The sequence below is a fragment of the Apteryx mantelli genome, chromosome Z (assembly GCF_036417845.1).
Source record: "Apteryx mantelli isolate bAptMan1 chromosome Z, bAptMan1.hap1, whole genome shotgun sequence".
Classification (NCBI taxonomy): Eukaryota; Metazoa; Chordata; class Aves; order Apterygiformes; family Apterygidae; genus Apteryx; species Apteryx mantelli.
The window spans coordinates 60,832,309-60,852,966 of NC_090020.1; the positions used below are offsets into that span (position 1 = coordinate 60,832,309).

Here is a 20,658-nt window from a genome sequence, read left to right on the forward strand (position 1 = left end):
CATGCTTAAAACAGTGGCAACAGTTTCTTTGTTGGTATTAATTCTCTCTTCACTGTCGAGTCAAGTCTGTGGTCCAAAAAGATGGCCTGTGACTGATGCCAGCTGCTCTAATGATGCACCATGAATTGGGTTTGTAAAATTAATATTTCCATCTACTGTGCAGAGCTCTTGCCCGGCGTTCAGAGTTAAGATGCATTGCCCTTGGTTGTATTAAAACACTGTGTCTTTTCCCACAGCTGGTGTAAATTGGTATCCCTTACTGCTTGAAATAAATGTGGAACTGTACTGATTCATGCCAGCAGAAGATCTGCCACAGTGTTTCCAAGTTTATGACATGTCAGCAGGACTTATTAGTCTGGGCTCAGCATGGGGCTAAGATACCGGTGTAGTATCCAGGCCACAGCTAGCTCATGTCCAGTCAGTGCTGAGCATGATGGAGTTGTTGCTGTGTGTCTGCACCACCCTCTGTATCCCAGGCAGGTTTGCTTACTTGCAGACAGCACATTTGAGCTCTCAGTCAAAAGCTATCTGCAGAAGTTACTAAATGTTTTGAGTATAAGGGGATAATCACTTTCTCCAATGCTGTGTACTGTTTGGAATATCACTTTTCCCTGAGGAAGGAGGTATAAAAGGCCATTTTTGAGCTTTTAATGGTCTTCTATTGATCTAAGCTAGATGCAGCATTGCTGCCTTACTCTGAGTGAATAGTTTCTCATTCCTGTTACCCTTTAGCACCTGAAGCCCTTCCCACGCTGAAACAGTGGGCATGTTGCTGCACATTGTCAGCCAGCTTCTGATTTTCACATGGAAGAACATAACATATCAAAGCGTGTGGGAAGTGACCTCTTGACATTTCCTACTTTTTAAATGAAGTAGCGTAAGAGTATGTAAAAGCACTGGAGAGCTTAGTGGTGCAAAAGTATAATGGGGGTCAGGGGAGAGACAATATATGCAATTTGCTATTCTCATTACCTTCATTGCCATTAGAACTGATCCATGCTGTGTTGAACTGTTTGCTTGCTCCTGTGCTTCTGTAATAAATGCTATCCTTCTTTCTCACTGTTTCTTTCCTGGTTGTGGAGTCTGCAGACAGGGGAAGGTGGGAATGCCTGTGAATCAAATTGCAGAACACTGGAATAGAACTGTTATTAGTTTACTGATGTCTTTTACAGATTACATGAGGCATTTAGATTCAGTCGTTATTGTGACAGATTTCAGCAAGACTAGGAAGCCACATGACTTGACGTCATGTTGATGACTGTGGTACACTGAAAACGGGCAACTTTATCTCATTAAAGTCACATGGCTGTGGTATTGGCTATGCTGCAAGAATAAATGCCTAGAACCATCTAAAGGCATATGCCAGTATGTTATGAGGGTAGTACGGTGATCCACGTGTATCCTGCTGTTTGTGATGATGTGTTTCACAACACATCTGGATGGGGAGACATTTCACTCACCGAGAAAAGGATAAATTTTTACATAAGTTTTTAAGAGAAATCTGCAACTAAAACTGTAGCCTGGCATAGAGTAGCTTTTATGCACCTGTGTCTCTCTAGGTGGCACTAGCAAAGCTTCCAACTCGCTAGTTGGTATTTAACATGTAAGGAGTATCTTGTCTGCTACCACCCTGCAGCTGTGTTTATGTCCAAGGGTTCACTCTCCCTCAAGTGCCTTATGTTAAACTCTTGCGTATGTTAACACAGGAGAGGGGTTTAAAAGAGGAGACCTACCAAATAAATGAACAAAATAATAAAATAATTTAGCATGTATTAGCTATGGCTAGCTCTTCAGTGAATAAACCTACATGATAGTTGCAACAAGCACCAAAAGTGCAACAGAGGAAAATGCTTTCAGTTTCTCCAGTATGGTATAAAGCGAAACAAAAAGACCCAAACTTACTTGTAAATTCTTGGTAAAGAAAGTAATTCTTAACACAGAAACTGTATTTCAATCATTTTTAAGATTGATATATTTTTAATTCTGGAGCATTGGATGAAATTTAATTTTGTTAAAGACACATCACATAAAATTTATCTTATAACATGGATATGTAGCTCTGTCCTTATGTTGAGGATATCGGTTTTATGATGTTTCTGACTCTTCACATAATCACAGAATCACAGAATCGCTGAGGTTGGAAGGGACCTCTGGAGATCATCTAGTCCAACCCCCCCTGCTCAAGCAGGGTCACCTAGAGCACATTGCACAGGATTGCATCAAGGCGCGTTTTGAATATCTCCAGAGAAGGAGACTCCACAACCTCTCTGGGCAACCTGTTCCAGTGCTCTGTCACCCTCACAGTGAAAAAGTTTTTCCTCATGTTCAGATGGAACTTCCTGTGTTTCAGTTTGTGCCCGTTGCCTCGCGTCCTGTCGCTGGGCACCACTGAAAAGAGTCTGGTCCCATCCTCTCGACACCCTCCCTTCAGATACTTGTACACATTGATAAGATCTCCTCTCAGCCTTCTCTTCTCCAAGCTAAACAGGCCCAGCTCTCTCAGCCTTTCCTCATAAGAGAGATGCTCCAGTCCCCTAATCATCTTTGCGGCCCTTCGCTGGACTTGCTCCAGTAGTGCCGCATCCCTCTTGTACTGGGGAGCCCAGAACTGGACGCAGTACTCCAGATGTGGCCTCCCCAGGGCTGAGTAGAGGGGGAGAATAACCTCCCTTGACCTGCTGGCAACACTCTTCCTGATGCACCCCAGGATGCCATTGGCCTTCTTGGCCACAAGGGCACATTGCTGCCTCATGCTTAACTTGGTGTCCACCAGCACTCCCAGGTCCTTCTCCGCAGAGCTGCTCTCCAGCAGGTCAACCCCCAACCTGTACTGGTGCCAGGGGTTATTCCTCCCCAGGTGCAGGACCCTGCACTTGCCTTTGTTGAACTTCATGAGGTTCCTCTCCGCCCACCTCTCCAGCCTGTCCAGGTCTCTCTGAATGGCAGCACAGCCCTCTGGTGTATCCGCCACTCCTCCCAGTTTTGTATCGTCAGCAAACTTGCTGAGGGTGCACTCTGTGCCTTCATCCAGGTCATTGATGAAGAAGTTGAACAAGACTGGACCCAGTACTGACCCCTGGGGGACACCGCTAGCTACAGGCCTCCAACTAGACTCTGTGCCACTGATCACAACTCTCTGAGCTCTGCCATTCAGCCAGTTCTCAATCCACCTCACTGTCCACTCATCTAGCCCACACTTCCTGAGCTTGTCTATGAGGATGCTCTGGGAGACAGTGTCAAAAGCCTTGCTGAAGTCTAGGTAGACAACATCCACTGCTCTCCCCTCATCTACCCAGCCAGTCATTCCATCATAGAAGGCTATCAGATTGGTTAAGCATGATTTCCCCTAGGTGAAGCCATGCTGACTACTCCTGATCACCTTCTTGTCCTCCACATGCTTGGGATGGCCTCCAGGCTGAGCTGCTCCATCACCTTTCCAGGGATGGAGGTGAGGCTGACTGGCCTGTAGTTCCCTGGGTCCTCCTTCTTGCCCTTTTTGAAGACTGGAGTGACATTGGTTTTCTTCCAGTCCTCAGGCTCACCTCTCCTGTCCTCCATGACCTTTCAAAGATGATGAAGAGTGGCTTAGCAATAACATCTGCCAGCTCCCTCAGCACTCGTGGGTGCATCCCATCAGGGCCCATGGATTTGTGGGTGACAAGTTTGCTTAAATGATCTCTAACCCACTCCTCCTCCACCAAGGGAAAGTCTTCCTCTCTCCAGACTTTCTCTCTTGCCTCCAGGATCTGGGGCTCCTGAGGGCTGGCCTGAGCAGTAAAGACTGAAGCAAAGAAGGCATTCAGTAGCTCTGCCTTCTCTGTATCCTTCGTCACCAGGGCACCCACCCCATTCAGCAAAGGGCCCACATTTTCCCTAGTCTTCCTCTTGCTGCTGATGTATTTGAAGAAGCCCTTCTTGCTGTCCTTGACATCTCTAGCCAGATTCAATTCCAAACGGGCTTTAGCCTTCCTCATCGCATCCCTGCATACTCTGACAACATTCCTATATTCCTCCCAAGTGGCCTGTCCCCCTTTCCACTTTCTGTATACTTCCTTCTTCTGGTTGAGTTTTGCCAGGAGCTCCTTGCTCATCCATGCAGGTCTCCTGCCTCCTTTGCTTGACTTCCTACTCATAGGGATGCACCGCTCTTGAGCCTGGAAGAAGTGATGTTTGAATATTAATCAGCTCTCTTGAACCCCCCTTCCTTCTAGGGCCCTAACCCATGGGATTCCTCCAAGTAGGTCCCTGAAGAGGCCAAAATTTGCTCTCCTCAAGTCCAGGGTTGCGATCCTACTTGGTGCCCTGCCTCCTCCTCGCAGGATCCTGAACTCCACCATCTCATGGTCACTGCAGCCAAGGCAGCCCCCAACCTTCACATCTCCAACCAGTCCTTCTTTGTTTGTTAGTACAAGGTCCAGCAGCACACCTCTCCTTGTTGGCTCCTCCACCACCTGTGTCAAGAAGTTGTCACCGATGCTCTGCAGGAACCTCCAGGACTGTTTGTGCCTAGCTGTGTTGTCTTTCCAGCAGATATCGGGTTTGTTGAAGTCCCCCATGAGAACCAGGGCCTGGGATCGTGAGGCTACTTCCAGCTGTCTGTAGAAGGCCTCATCAACTTCCTCATCCTGATCAGGTGGCCTGTAGTAAACACCCACAACAGTGTCCCCCATGCTAGCCTGCCCTTTGATCCTTACCCATAAGCTCTCGACTCGCTCTTCATCCACCCCTAGGCACAGCTCAATACATTCCAGTTGCTCTCTCACATAAAGAGCAACTCCACCACCTCGCTTTCCTGGCCTGTCTTTCCTAAAAAGCACGTAGCCATCCATGGCAGCACTCCAGTCATGCGAGCTATCCCACCATGTCTCTGTAATGGCAATGAGATCATGGCCCTGCGACCACACACATATCTCTAGTTCTTCCTGTTTGTTCCCCAAGCTGCGTGCATTGGTGTACAGGCCAATAGTTACCTCCTTTTGAAAGCTTTCTGTGGTCTCTGATCTTTGAGTGACATTTCAGATAGTCTGGGAATAGGCACTTTAGAGACCCTTGCAAAGGGATGCATAGATATCTGGGATTGTTGTTTTTATAAACATAAGAGAGCATGCAGACTGTAAGGTTTTAGAGACAATTGAAACTTATTTATTGAGAATCTGTCCAGGCATTTGTATGAGTAAGTTTCATCTGGCTTTTGCATCTGTCTGGGTGTGATGATTTCTCTTGTTTCACTAAACGGCAGTTCCAAGAATGACAGCTTGGTGTGCAGTTAATTTTGGCAGTGACTAAATAGATTATAAATAATCCTTGTCATTGTGTTGGATTTGTCTTAAACTCAAAATACAAATAATTATTGAAATAAAAAGCGAAAGCTGTCTGAGTATGAGGAGGCTAGAATAGTTCTTGTACTTGGGCTTCCAAGGTGGGAGTTTTCTCACTTAGCCAAATTTCTAGGCAGCTAAAGGTACATAATCCTGAAAACTTACTTGTTCAGTGGTCAGTGCAGCGCAAAAGGAATTTGCAGGAGGGATTCAACCCACCTACCTTAGACATCTCCTAAAGTAGACTGAACTGTTCTGTGGTTGTGCCCCAGCCTGTCCCCATTAATTTAGAGGCATCTTTGACAACTACCTTAGACAAAGACAATCTGAAAGACTGCTGCTTTTAGGCAGCTAAAGTTAGGTGAAGTGAGTCTGCTGTTCAGTAAATTGTCTTGCCTTTCCTGAGAAACAACTTCCCAGGTGACTTTAGACAAGTTGCTATAAGTTGATAGATACTTAGTTTATGTCTCAGTCCCTTGTTCTGAAGTGTAGACATTACAATATTTCCCTGCCTTATGTGACGCTGAGATCATTTAACCTTTGTAATTTTTAGGATGGAGGAGGCTGTAGAAGTATTTATTACAGACACATTTTTAAAGCTTTTGTTTTGTATTTACAGAATCCTATTCCTTCAGATGCAAGAACAGAAGAAAAGACTCGATTGATGTTAAGTCAATAACATCTCAAAGTAGTGATGGTAAGAAAATAGAAACCTATCAAAAGAAAGGTTAGAAATAAATAATGTAATTGCCCTAGGCAATAGAAATGCAGAGTGAAAGGGGAGCCAGACAGATTCGCAGCTGATTAAACAGAGATTTCTCTAGTTTCTTGTAACTTCTTAAAAATCTCTTTATTCTGAATTGTAAATCATTGCCCCATCATGAGCATCCATGTCACTATAAGATGCATGGCAGTGCATGGTGCCTTTACAGAGAGGAGGGGCTTGCTGCAGCAGAGAGGGTGTGTGTGTGTGTGTGTGTGTGTGTGTGTGTGAGTGTGTGACCTGCTGGAAAGCAGCTCTGCGGAGAAGGACCTGGGAGTGCTGGTGGACACCAAGTTAAGCATGAGGCAGCAATGTGCCCTTGTGGCCAAGAAGGCCAATGGCATCCTGGGGTGCATCAGGAAGAGTGTTGCCAGCAGGTCGAGGGAGGTGATTCTCCCCCTCTACTCAGCCCTGGGGAGGCCACATCTGGAGTACTGCGTCCAGTTCTGGGCTCCCCAGTACAAGAGGGATGCGGCACTACTGGAGCAAGTCCAGCGAAGGGCCGCAAAGATGATTAGGGGACTGGAGCATCTCTCTTATGAGGAAAGGCTGAGAGAGCTGGGCCTGTTTAGCTTGGAGAAGAGAAGGCTGAGAGGAGATCTTATCAACGTGTACAAGTATCTTAAGGGAGGGTGTCGAGAGGATGGGACCAGACTCTTTTCAGTGGTGCCCAGCGACAGGACGCGAGGCAACGGGCACAAACTGAAACACAGACAGTTCCATCTGAACATGAGGAAAAACTTTTTCACTGTGAGGGTGACAGAGCACTGGAACAGGTTGCCCAGAGAGGTTGTGGAGTCTCCTTCTCTGGAGATATTCAAAACGCACCTGGATGCAATCCTGTGCAACGTGCTCTAGGTGATCCTGCTTGAGCAGGGGGGGTTGGACTAGATGATCTCCAGAGGTCCCTTCCAACCTCAGTGATTCTGTGATTCTGTGATTCTGTGTGTGTGTGTGTGTGTGTTTGTTTTAAGGAGCGTATGGTGAAGCACCAGTTCCACCTGCCTTGGAAAGCTGCAGCTTGTGCTCCATAGATAGTGTTTTGATTTCAGTAGACAGTGGCACATGAAGGAATCTATTGCTACTGGTTACTTGAGAACAGCACTTCTGCTCCTGATCCCATTTGTGGTTGGCTGCCAGGCTGAGATGGTGGCAGAGATTTCTTTTTGCCACAGTATACAGTGAAAGAAGGACAGCTTACAGGGAGCAGTAATGGGTTTCATTTGAGCAGCTGCCATCACTGGGGTGAGATGGGCACACACTCTCACAGGACAAACCATGGCATGCAGAGATCCATTTGCAAACAAATGGAGAGTGGCAAGTGCTGGGCATGAAGGAGCATAGCTGGAGTGAAGGATGGATAGAAAAACTGACAGTGGAAGTGAGAGGTGGCTGCAAAGGAGACAGGTACCACTGTGAGAAATGAAACAGTAAAGAGAGAAGTGGCAGAAGGGGACATACGGGAGAAATAGGAGACGAGCCTGGATTCTGTCATGCTGTTCCCTAATGACAGTGTTTGGCACACTTGAAATGGCATCATATGATTTACACTCTGCAGCGTGTAAACAGTGCTCTCTTTAATGGCAGCCCCAAGTTTGCAGACCCGTCGGTACTCTTCGATGGCAAGAATCCACTCAATGACAATAGAAGCTCCTATCACAAAGGTGAGTCCTGAGCATTGCTTTCTCCACAAACTTGGATTTTAGAGTTGCTCTTATAGGGAAATACATCATTAATGGCAGTATTTACAGCCAAGGGATTATATATACTGCACCTTGTATCTAACAGAATAATTAAAATCAATCCTCATTTTCTTTTTTCCTTCCAACTTTCTGCATCTCATTCCTAGTCATAGTCATGAGGAAGGGTGACCTTGCTATGTTTGTTCAGCTACACTGCTTGTGGCAGGAAGAGGACCCTACTCTGTTGGGCTGTGCATGTGCAGGAGGACATGTGCTTCCAACAGTCTCTGCTGTTACACCACATTCCGTCACCCACTTTCCTGTACTTGTTCTTCTCCACATGTTTTACCCAAATTCTGCTGTTCCAAACCAGCTGCCTACTCACCCTTCCCACAAACCAGGGTGCCTGCCATCTTCCACCCGCAAGTCATTTTTTTTCTCCCCATCTTCTCTTCCCATCTTCAAGCCCTTTGCCTCCAAGCACCAACCTGCCTGATAAAGCAACTAGTTCCTTTCCTTTTCTTTCACCCTCAGGATCTTCACATACATGCAGGGAGGTCTGTAGTACCCCTAGAGCAGCTTCTGGTTGCTAGAGAGGACACTGGGGCTTTATTCCTCTCAGTCCTAGTGCTGCTGTGTCATTGCTGATTTTCCGATTTGCAGCTGAGATGCATTGTGGAAGGCAGGAAAGAGCCATCGTTTTCTCCCTCAGCCATAGCCTGGTTGTTGCTGCTCTCTGCCCTTCCTTTCCATATTGAATAAATAAAGCCTTTACATCCAATATCAGGATATCTGAATCCTGTCCAGCAGTCCTTTTATTCTCTAGGGACTATTTGATTGGGTCTGAGCAGCCCTGCCTATGTTGAAGGACTATGACATGGCCAGTTGTTGGTCCATCCATCTGGGACTGCTTAAGATATTTTGCACCCTCCCTTCTGCTGCCCCTTCATAGGAGTTTGCCAGTTACAAACAGTAGCTGGGTAGCTGGGAATCAAAGCACAAATTTTCATTTTCATGGTTGTACTCAGAGGGTTAGGGGGAATTACATAGGACTTACTAAGTGGGAAGTAGCATAACATAAAGATTTTGCCAACAGTAAGATTTTGTAATAAGAAAAGAAAAATGTGGCACTCACTCTTCCTAACCCACCTCCCTAATCTGCTTTCAGGTTATTAATATAATTAATGCTGCCCAGGAGAACAGCCCCATCACAGTAGCAGAGGCCTTGGACAGAGTTCTGGAAATCTTGCGGACAACAGAACTTTACTCCCCTCAACTAGGTACCAAAGATGAAGATCCTCACACAAGTGATCTTGTTGGAGGTCTGATGACTGTAAGTAAAATGAGTAAAGAATAAAGTAAAGTCACTGCTACTAGTGTCCTGCATCACTGTTCAGTGATCTTCTGGGCTAAAAGTTTTCAAGCAGTGGGAGGGAGAGGTTGCAATTCATCACAATTTCACTGCTTAGTATTTTGGCCTCTCTACCAACAATAAGCACCAAGATGTAGTAAGGTATATTATGGCAATGTGTTAGTCCACTGGATGCTTTCATCCTCATATATAAGTGAACTTGGATACCACTAGAAACTGTATCATCTAATCTGCTTTGTCTCAAGGAGATACTTTTTAGAAGCCCTAGGAGCTTAGATGCTGCATTAGAGGGATTGCTCTACATCTGCTGTACCCAACAATTAGGTGAGAACAGTAAAACTGAGTTTTACTTTCCTCAGGTTCTAACTTTAGTTTCCTAACAGTAGCAACACTGCCTTACAGAGAGAGATTAGATTAGATTTCATCATAGATTACCTTGTTTTTTGATGAACACTGAGCTGATCTGTGTCAAATTAATATAAAGAAAATGAAAAATAAATTGTATTAGTTAATGTGAATGACAAAGTCCTGCAGACACCAATAAAAGGAGCAAGGAGGGCAGTACACTGTACAGTACACTGTAGACTGTATCAGATCTCTTTTCTGGAGTCCAGTTGAAAGCAGTTATCACTTCTGTCAAACTTGCCAAATCAGAGAAGACGCAGCTGGAATTTACAACCTTCTTGTTGTGTAGTGGAAGACCTCAAAACAAAGATGGTGCTTATGACACTACAGTAGGAGTAATGTTCTCAATACCCAGTGCCTGAAGAGAAAATGCATGTCGTGTTTTTACAATTAATCATGCATGTGTACTGTGTTTGTCTAAAACTTGCATCTTTGCTTATTTCAGGATGGCTTGAGAAGACTGTCAGGAAATGAGTATGTGTTTTCTAAGAGTAAGCTGCCATTTTAAACTCCCCTTTACCGGTGTTACTTCATTTGCAGATGATGATGATGTAGAGAGCTGTGCTAGTTTGCAGTGTGGCATAAATCTTTGGAAATGGTTGTCTAAGTGACTGTAGAACAAGTGCTGGATTGTGTCTATTTCGGAGTTGAAGCAGGTTAAAATGATTAAAATAACACATTTTAAAATGCAGAAAATCAAACTAAAAAATAACTAAGTTCTCACTCAAAGAGATGATCACCAATTTGTTTGTTCTTTTTGGTGTATGTCCAAATAACATATAATAATATAAACCATAGATACTGTAGGTTTTTACAGATTTTTTCCAACTAGATTTTGTCTTGAAAAAAGAGTTGTTTTCTAAATTGAATTCTACATGCGGAATAAAATCCAGAAGTGTTGTAATTCACATTCCATTTCAACAGATATGAACCTGAGCCATAGTCACCTTTCAGTGCCAATTACCATCAATGATGTTCCACCTTGTATCGCGCAGCTCCTGGGTAATGAAGAAAGCTGGGACTTCAATATTTTTGAATTAGAGGCTGTTACAAATAAAAGGTACTGGACCCCTTTCCCTGGGTGCCTCTAATAAAGCTGTTGAGGTGCTGTGGCAGAAAGTGCTTTGCTCTGGAAGAACTGAAGCAAGATATAGCAAATCTGTGAGAGCAATCTTCCTTTTTTTTTTTGTGCGTGTGTGTGTTGATATTACTTGTCCCATTTATACAAGCCACACACACACTGTGGTCAGGATGCATGCACAGGCACTGAAGAACCCCATGCAGACTGTTGTCTTTCCTGACAGCATCTACAGCCCTTCACAATTGTTTCCTTTTCAATTTTTTGCTTGTCTGTACCCCATCTACTCTATCCAGGTGACACTGTTTGGCATGGACTGGTGGTGTTACATTCTGGATGTCCCACAGGTGCTCCTTTTTCTGCTCCTGCACAAATAGTCTTGCTGGAAAAAGCAAGCCACTCACTTCATCCCCCATGATTTAAGCAGCTCTGGGGCAGCTACGGCTTTTGATTATGGCTTGGAAGATTGGGATGGGGGACAAACCAGTTAAAGGGCCAAGAGAGCCTGAGATTTTTGAAGACTGTGACGAAAGGAGGCACCAGTATATTTGGTCTCATACAGATCATAAAAATAAACATGTCATCCAGAGAGAAAAGTGATTTTGATTCCAAGATGCAAGGAACTGGGGTGACTAACAGCTCTCTGGTATTATGTCCCAGAGGTTAGTCACCTTGTCTGTTTAAAGAAGGTGTCTGTTTTATGAATTTGCATTTGTCTGGTTTTAATTTGTAGATGTTGGCTTTTGGTTATTGCTCTTCTCAGCTCAGGAGCTCTGTAGGGCATCTTGCAGGAACAAAAATTGTGACAGATACATGTGATTCTGTCACGGGCAAGACTGTAAATAAATGACAACCTGTAGTGGATCTGGATTTAAGAACTACTGAGATGAGAGCTTTTACCACACTTGCTTATTTCACGCACTTGCTCCCCTCTGCCAGCATTACCCACCTTCCCTCCCCAGCAGGGAGATCACTGGTGGTCTGGGAAAGTTGGGCACAAAGTGAAGCCCATCTGTGCTGTGCAGCCGCTCGCAGTTGCCAGTCTCAGGCCTCACTGGCCAAGGTGCCTGGGCATCTCCAGCATTCACCTCCATGCAGCGCTTGGATCTGCAGGATCTTCCCCCACTCCCAGGATCCTTCCTCCAGCCAGGAGCTTCACCTGCTTGTTTCTAGGCCCCCTTTTTCTTTCCAAGACCCCTTCTGTTTGGGCACCTTCTTTTTCAGCACCAGTTCTTTCCAGAATCCCAAGCCCCTGGTTTTCCCAATTTAAATAGTTTGTGTGGAGAAGGATGACGCGCAATCAGCCTGCAAAGTGGTGCTTCTGTCTCATGTCTCTTTATTAACTGAGGGATTCAGGAAGTGCCACTTTGGTTTAGTCCAGCCTGTACCAGGTGTGGCTAGCAAGTTGCAGGCTTCTGCTTGAGAGTTCAGAAGTTCAATTTCAGACATTAACATACATGCGCACGCACACACACACACACGTGCACACTCTCTCTCTCTCTCTCTCTCACCTGCTGCCTGTTAGTACTCCCAGTGCAAACTTTTTTTTTTGTCTCTGACAGACTCCTGTCTCATTTCTAGAAAGAGATCCAGTCCTGCTAAAGCTGGAACAGTTTACATGAAATAGTGACCTGATGCTCAGAGCTTCTGCAAGAAACATCAATATACCTTGTATATTACCAGCTTTAAATATTCAGGGTTAGGAGTCTGGACCCCATAAAGTCACAATGTTATTTAAAACAGTAAATGTTTGGCTCTTTGTTTTGTGGCTTTTTAGGCTTCGGAATGTGCCTGGGTCATGTTTCAAGTTTGTTTCTTCTTTGCAGAAAAAATGTATTTTTGATTGATTGACAAATAATTACAAGACACAAGAACCAAGCTTTTAATAAATTTTTATGTTAGGCAGCAAAAGGTTTAAAATAAAATCACAGTAATTGGTGATGCTGCAATGGAACTTTGCCATTTCTGCAAAACATTATAATAATGTCTGAAAGGATGGTAAATTGTAATAATTTGTAACCTTGTTGGCTAAGCTTTTTAGAGGTTATAAATGTGCAAGTAAGATTTTTTTTCCATTCCCCCTCTTTTTTTTTTTAATAGTGTGTTCAGAAGGTGTCCTGAAGAGGAATGTTATGCATTTAATGCGTTTAAGGTGTTGTTGATTTCTCTGTTGAAAGGCATCATCTTTCAGAACTTTGTGTTTTATGATGGTATAATTTTCTTCTATGATTTTCCAGGCCATTAGTTTATTTGGGCCTAAAAGTTTTTGCTCGGTTTGGGGTCGCTGAGTTTTTAAACTGTTCAGAAGCAACACTACGAGCCTGGCTGCAGATGATTGAAGCTAACTACCATTCCTCCAACTCCTACCACAACTCCACGCATGCAGCTGATGTCCTGCATGCAACAGCGTTCTTTCTTGGCAAGGAGAGAGTTAAGGTATAACTATCACCTAAGAGTCCTTTGGGTGAGGATTTCGGTGTGTTTGCTCAGGTGCCAGCCTGAACACCTGCAGCTATGGCACTGCCATTTTAGATTTGTCATTCAAAAGTCAAATATTTATATAAATAATGGTCCTGGCTTCATAAAGTTGCTCTACCCTTGAAGCCTTTTCCTGTGATGCATGCAGGCCCACCAAGTTTCTCTAAAGAGCCCATTCATGTGAGGAAGGAATTTATATTTGTAACTGGCAACAATAGAAAAAAATGCTTCTTTTTTATCTTTTGGTAACTGACTGTTAGTTCTTTATAAAGCTTTGCAAGAGGCACAAGCTCTGTAGGAATACAGAGTCTCATTCAGACAAACGCACAAAGTGGAAGGACACCTACAAGAGGATGCAATGTAGAGCTGTTGCTTAGGTGATGGCACAGTGAAAAGCTTCATTAAGGAAACAGAGTTTGGGTGAGGATGGGGTGGGAGGGCCTGAGTGAGGGTAATCTTGCTGCACAGTGAGTGGAAAATGATTACAAAGAGGTAGGATCCCTGCACTCAAGCTTACACACTTGCATGGTTATGGGTACATGGAAATGATCAGATTTTATTGATTTTTGTGACATATGATGATTTTCCTCTCTCCTGTAGGGAAGCCTTGACCATTTAGATGAGGTGGCTGCATTAATAGCTGCCACCATTCATGATGTAGATCACCCTGGACGGACCAACTCTTTCCTGTGCAATGCAGGCAGTGAATTAGCTGTCCTTTACAATGATACTGCTGTATTAGAGAGTCACCACACAGCACTGGCATTTCAGCTCACAGCTAAAGACAGCAAATGCAACATTTTCAAGAATATTGATAGGTGAGTCTGCTGTAGAAGGGAAGGGAAGGGGGGGAGTGTTGGACTGGTTATTTTGGGGGTTTAGTTTCATGGGGATTGAGAGCTACTTTCCAGTACAGAAGATGCTATTTGAATAGGCACATTAATTAATATGCAACCTCTTCCCGAAACCTATGTAGACATTAGTTTTAAAAAGGCTTTAATTTTTCCCCATGCTCTGCATTTGGTAGCATTGCATGTTTTATATTGTTTGGAAGCATACAGAGATGCTTTTATGGATTACAGTGGCACGGTCCAATTGGAAGCCTCAAGGCTGCATCTGGTGCACTGCCTTCTCATTGCAGGAGCCAGGGAATGGCTTTTTGGGCATGTTTGTCACTCAAGCAGCCAGGTGTTGTGTGCTGTGCCTGTGCGCAGCCCATGCTTACTGTCGCTGCTGCAGTCACATGTTGAGGGGAGGGAGGTGAAGCTGTGGGAGACACAGCAGCCCCCTACTCCTCTGCATACCCATGACCTGGGGGCTGCCATCGTGTCAGTGTAGCTTGTGCAGGGGCAGGGTGGGAGGAAAAGGAATCAGGGCCTGACACTAACAGCTAATGGATTTGTCTACCCCACATAACATTGTTGTTTTTTAAAAAGAAAAATTCTGAGTTTTAAGTAGAGTTCAACGCTAACATGCAGTACAATGGAAATGTGTTGGTGCCATTCCTGGAGAAATTGTCCCAGTATTACAGCATTTTGAAATAGAATTGTAATTTTTATTTGACTTCAGGGAATTGCTTTTCATCAGGTAAAAATAACAGAATAAAGGCAGTACAGGAATTCAGGGCTGGAGGAACTAGAGGAGTGATTTAGTCCATTCCTCCAGCCCCAGACTGTTCATAATTTTTAAGGAAGCTGCTCGTGTGGCTGCAGCCCCCAAGCCGTGTTTTGCAGCGCTCTCTGGAAAGGGACAAGGAAAGGGCAGAGTTCTGTCTGGCAAGCTTGTGAGCAAGAAATATTTTTCTTTCCTAGAAATCACTATCGGACATTGCGCCAGGCCATTATTGATATGGTTTTGGCAACAGAGATGACAAAGCACTTTGAGCATGTGAACAAATTTGTGAACAGCATCAACAAGCCAATGGCGTCTGAGGAGAGCAGCTCACATGTAAGTGCCAGCAGGGCACCCCTTTAGGCATTTTGGTGAAGTTTTCCAAGACAACTTTAAGTATTGTTTTCATTCATGTTGTATTGATTTCTGTTGTGGTAATGCCCGAAAAACAATTGAATTTTTGACCTCACGCCTCCGAGTGTGAGAAAATACTTCAGTTTTTCAATGTTTTCTATAATGGCTGTGCCCTGAGCAGATTTAAACACTTCCTTTTACAAGCCTTGCTTTCAAAGCTATCCTGTGTTCACAAAACATGGAGACTGAGGCTTTCGTGCATGCGAAGTTCTGGGCATGGTGCCAAGCTGGCACTTGTGCCTACAGTTACACACGTGGTATCATGCTTCTGAACGGTGGGGTTTGCCTGAGCCAGCTGGTACCTCTGTGGAGGCTGTAACCGGGACCCTGCGCTGACAGGCGCACTGCGGTGTCGTCTGGAAGCTGCCCACCATGTGCCGTGACTCCATCGCTTCTCGAGACCTCTCCACCCAGAACCCTGCCCCATTCCTGCCTGCACCAATAGGTGTCTGTGCCTTATTCCCATCAGTTACTTGCACCCTACTGCTCCATAGCCAGCCAGGGCTATTTCCTGAGATGCTGCTGGGTTCCCCAGCCCAGGCCCTTCTTTAGCTTCTGTCGTTGCTTCTCAAGGTTGAGCGCTCAGTGTCTGACCAGTTTCTCTAGGGCAGTGTTACCCACCTAAGCAGAGATCATCTTATCCCTGCTTAGTGAAAACAGTGCTTTGTTAGAAGCACTGAAAAAAATCAGATGAGATTGAAGGTCAATAGTATAAAAATAAAAAAAAATAGCTTCAGTCAGTTCTCCATAACTGGACCATTTACACTGTAGACTGTAATGGGTGCAGAAACCAGTCGGGACAGGAGGTGGTTTATGGCTTTAGGAATAGCATTACATCAGCTTAGCTAACCTGCTTCTAGGGAGAGCTGAGCTCCATTTTCACAGCAGTTTGAGCTGGAAGTCACAAATGCTGCTGAACTTAATTGGCTCTGTGGAGACTTGGCACTGTCCTGCCCAGCACTCCCAGGCTCCTGAGGGCTCTGCGTGTGGCACTGCGCCTGAGGTAGCTCGATCCTTCGTAGTGCCAGGACGCCCACCGCACAGAGGGCAGGGTCTGGGCACTCCTGGGGCACGGTGGAGCCTGTCCAAATCAACCAGGGGCGGCTCTATCGCTGTTTCTGCGTTGTGCTCCCAGCACATCTCGTAGCACTGTATTACATGGGGTTTCTGTTGCAGTATAGGCTAAGCCAGGACAGCAGAGATTCCACTTCAGCTCCAAGCAAGCAGAAAAGAAATGTCCACATCGGCAGGCCTCTTTGTGTAGAATTAGCCACTTCGGGTTTCTCTGTACTTGCTTGTGCACCGGACCCCAGCTTGCTGTGAGCCTCTCAGTTTCTTTTTATGCCCCCCGAGGTGGCACTGGGAAGTCTGGGTTCTTGGACCGCAGTTCATTTCTCCCTCTCATAGCTTAAGCATATTCTGAATTGTTTCCCTACCTCCCCTCCTTTTAAAATCTTTGTTTCCTAAGTGGTCCTGTAGGACTTAGATGCACAACCACAGCATTCCCAAGCTCTCAACACATTTCTGGGAATCTCCCTTTTATCCCAATAATGCATTTGCTCTAGCAGTTGCTAAGGTGCATTTAAATGTTCTCCACGCATTCCCCTGAAATCAGCACTTTTAAGCTATAGAAAGCATTTTCTTTGATTCACTTTATTTTACCAGTTTAGAGCAGAGGTTATTTTAAAAATGTACAAGAGTTGGAGAGCAATAAAACTGCAGCACAAAGCTACTCCTATTACCAACCTTTTTTTTTCCTAGTAGCAGTTTGTTCTGTTCCTTATTGTTAATGGTGCCTCTTCCTATTTTTGATCTTGAGCAGCAGTTAAGAAGCAGGTCTAATTTGGCAGCTCTTTGCTGGACTACCCATGCTGAAAAAAACTAACTGTTAAACATAAAGTTAGAAGATTAATGCCCCAATTGGCAAGAGTCACTGCAAAATATCTCCCCATAAACCACAAAGGCATTAATTTAGCAGTGGTGTTCAATTTTTGATTCAGAGTTAACTTAGCAGCAAAGGGAAGCCATAATTACAAAAATATATTATTTTGAAAATAGTATTAATGCCATGGTGAGCTGAGGTGGAGGCTTTTTATTACTCAATACGGAATGTAATATACCTGTGCCCTTCTAAGCTGCTCAAGATCCAGAAGATGATGCCACAGCAGACTTGTAACAAATTTTGTCTCTTCCACCCTCTCTCCAGAGCAATCACTAAGCAGTCCTGTATTTTACTGCAATCAGTCTGCCGCTCTTGCATTTTCCAACTGTTAGGCTCATAGGTTAGCCAAGATGCACCTAAGGCCAAAAAACTATTCCTGGTCTATGTTCAAAATCCAGCACAAAAAAGGCACAGAAGATATTTTTTATTTCAGAACATACTAAAACTGAATGGCACAGACTTGCTTTTCTGCCTCTAAAAGAAACACAGGCAATTCTACAAGTCAGTTTACCCTCTGTGCCTGCCTCAGTTTTCTCATCTGTGCATGGAACCTAACTGTAAAAACTCAGGTAAGCGAAACAGCCCCTGCTGTCACCACCCCTAAAGCTAAACATGTCGCAGTGACAGCAGCTCAGCAGCCACGCGCGCACGCACACACAGTGTGCCTTCTTCCTACCTAACTGCTGTAGAGCTAGTAATAATGATGCATTTACTTGTGCCAGCAGGGATGCGGGCCACCAACCCTTATAACTGACTCTGTTACAGCGTGAAGGCAGCGACTGTGAATGTACAGCCAATATCAAGAATTTTCCAGATAACCAGACACTGATCAAGCGCATGATGATTAAGTGTGCAGATGTAGCAAATCCATGTCGCCCCCTAGAGCTATGTATTGAATGGGCAGAAAGGATTTCTGAAGAGTATTTTGCACAGGTATGTGTATTTTTTTTTTTCCACTGAGAAAATGCATGTCAGCTGGTCTGCTAGTCCACATGACATCTACCTGGCCTTGTTATAGAGTCCAAACATGCTTTTCTTCCCCACTTGGAACCAGCCCCTCATTTTCATGCAGAAGAATTTATCCCAGTCAGTCAGTCAAAGTTAGCTAGTTTAAGTTTATCCTGAAGTTTGCAGTACCAAATGGTGGAAAGGAGGTTTTACAGTTTTAACATTCTCTGACTGGCCAAACAAAATTATTTGACTAATATTAATCCATTTAATTGGCTACAGTTCAAGCCTATCACTGTTACAGGTTCTAGTCCCAAATCCCTTCCCTGAAGAGAGTGTGAGGAACGATTCTGTGCCTCGTGAACCACTCAACTCAATCATTGGGCTGGCCTTTTCTCTTCCAGGCCAGTACCTGAACTGTGGTCACAGGAGGCAGATGATATGGCAGTCCAGTACTGCAGGCATATGGGCAATGTTTATCACCTGGGATCCTTAAGAACAGAACTGAATATTTCTTAATATTCAATTTCTCTAACACAAATGCACTAGTTTCCTGAAAGTTAAATACTCTTTTAGCTCTTTGAACAACTGGTAGACTCTTAGTTTTTTATTTGCCACTAATGTGGAAATTAGCAGCTACAACTGGAGAGACAGAAAAGTGGGGCACACCTACCATCCAAATTTAGATTGCAGGTGCAATAGTAATTACTGAAAAAAGTAGTAGATAGAGCCTAGAATATGTCTGAATTTCATTTTAATCCTAGTGAGTAAATCCTTTGAGTATTTGATCGCTTTCTGGGTAAGAAAGATGCACACAGGTCACTTAGGTTGTATCCCCTTAGCAGTCAAGGTGTCATGAGCTAGTTTTAACTTGGCTATCTTTGGTATGAGTCTGCCAGCAGTAGTATGAGGTGCTGAGAACTGTTCTGCTCTTCATTCACCTCATCTGATAATTTTTGGGACTACTCTGGTGCCTAAACTACTAAAATGGTTTTTTGTACTTAGATACTAAGACTGTTGAGCTGATTGGCTCCTCCACCTTACTGAGCGCAAGGAAAGGAAAAAAAAAAAAAAATCAACCTTCTCCCATTTGTGGGCACAGAGTTAAAGGGCATAGTCTGACTTCTATTAATCTTATACAAGACACAAGCAGAGAAAGTAGTGACAACGTCTCTCTTACTTAAAAGATAAATAGTTTGGAACAACCACCAGATGTGGAGGAGAATTCAAATCTGTCCTCTACTAAAGGAATCCAAAACCCCATCGTCCATTTTTAGCTGCTGTGCCCTAATCACCAGATTAGAGTGTGTTCTGTCTCACTGGAGCTAAGAGCAATCGTGGCACTACCCTAATGAAGTACTTGTGGAAGGGAAGAGAGAATGATTTCAGTCCCTCTTTCAGAAGAAATAGGGCACATGAAACTACAGCAGTTCACTTCTGAGGTTCTAAGTTTTGTCTCAGATCTCCTACTGCGCTGGTTTTAAGTAATCCATCTAATCCCTTGGCCTTTTGCTATTCTAGTGTGAAAGTCAGCAAAGTGCTGGAGGCTAACAGGAGTTTTGTTTTCTTAGACTGATGAAGAGAAAAGACAGGGTCTGCCTGTGGTAATGCCAGTATTTGATAGAAACACCTGCAGCATACCCAAGTCTCAGATTTCCTTCATTGATTATTTTATAACAGATATGTTCGATGCGTGGGATGGTAAGTAGTTCTGTTTTTTCTTCCTGGCTCTGAGGCAGAAATTTCTATAGCTTAAAACTAATTATTGCAAGCTGGTGATTATTCCATTTTTCCCAGGGGCAGTAATTGTATATATAAGCATTCAATATGCTACAATACATAGAACCTGAGCAATGATTCTGTTGAAGCTGGTTTCACTGTACACAGTACAAACTTCACAGAAGTTAAATACTTACCAGATGATCTATGTAAAGAAGGAAGGAGCAGTGGCTTAAAACTAAGTTTTCATCTATTTTTTTCCTTTAACAAAGTATTTCTTTGAACAGCAGAAAAATGAGATTACGGTGGTTTTGTGCTAGAATAATGTGACAGTCACCATACTTTAAGAAAGGGATTTGCTTAAAAAGGAACAGACCAAAAAAGAATAGAATTTTCCCTCTTAGCATTAACTTACAACTGAAAGAGCAGAAGAGATTAGTAAAATGTGAATTTCAGATGCAGGCAAGGTTGCACTGTTGTGCTGCCCATTCTATATAGATCTAGTACAACTGTTTCCTCCTGTTCATTTCAGCATTTGCACATCTGCCTGTTTTGATGCAACACTTGGCTAATAACTATAAACACTGGAAAACATTAGATGAGTTAAAGTGCAAGAGTCTCAGGCTTCCATCGGAAAACAACAACTGACATTAAGGCAAGAAAAACAGACCTCTTGATCTACCAGTTTCACTGTGAATCACTTACTAACTCGGATACAAGAGGATGGTGTTTTCCTATCAAGTGAACTAAAGACTGCAGCAAGAAGGAAGTACTTTATCCATCACTTTTAAGTTGCTCTAAATTCTACAACAAAGATGTTTTCATAAAGGGTATGTATGTAATCCAGAGATGAGTATGAACTCTTTGGAACTATCATTTAGTGGCAGAAAAGGTACTTTTAAAGCTAATTTCTACTACTGAATATGCA

General features: G+C 43.9%; 1 protein-coding gene across 1 annotated transcript in view; it reads left to right on the forward strand.

Moving 5' to 3' along the window:
• Positions 1-20,556, forward strand: part of PDE8B (phosphodiesterase 8B) — an 87,472-nt gene extending 66,916 nt beyond the window's left edge. The window contains exons 12-22 of the mRNA XM_067315268.1: positions 5,938-6,015; positions 7,669-7,745; positions 8,932-9,096; positions 9,986-10,031; positions 10,465-10,600; positions 12,856-13,054; positions 13,697-13,914; positions 14,908-15,043; positions 17,829-17,996; positions 19,583-19,712; positions 20,263-20,556. Of these exons, the coding sequence (XP_067171369.1) occupies positions 5,938-6,015; positions 7,669-7,745; positions 8,932-9,096; positions 9,986-10,031; positions 10,465-10,600; positions 12,856-13,054; positions 13,697-13,914; positions 14,908-15,043; positions 17,829-17,996; positions 19,583-19,712; positions 20,263-20,378 (1,469 nt within the window). The 3' untranslated portion in view covers positions 20,379-20,556. The remainder of the gene's footprint in view (positions 1-5,937; positions 6,016-7,668; positions 7,746-8,931; positions 9,097-9,985; positions 10,032-10,464; positions 10,601-12,855; positions 13,055-13,696; positions 13,915-14,907; positions 15,044-17,828; positions 17,997-19,582; positions 19,713-20,262) is intronic.
• The last annotated feature ends 102 nt before the right edge of the window (positions 20,557-20,658 follow it).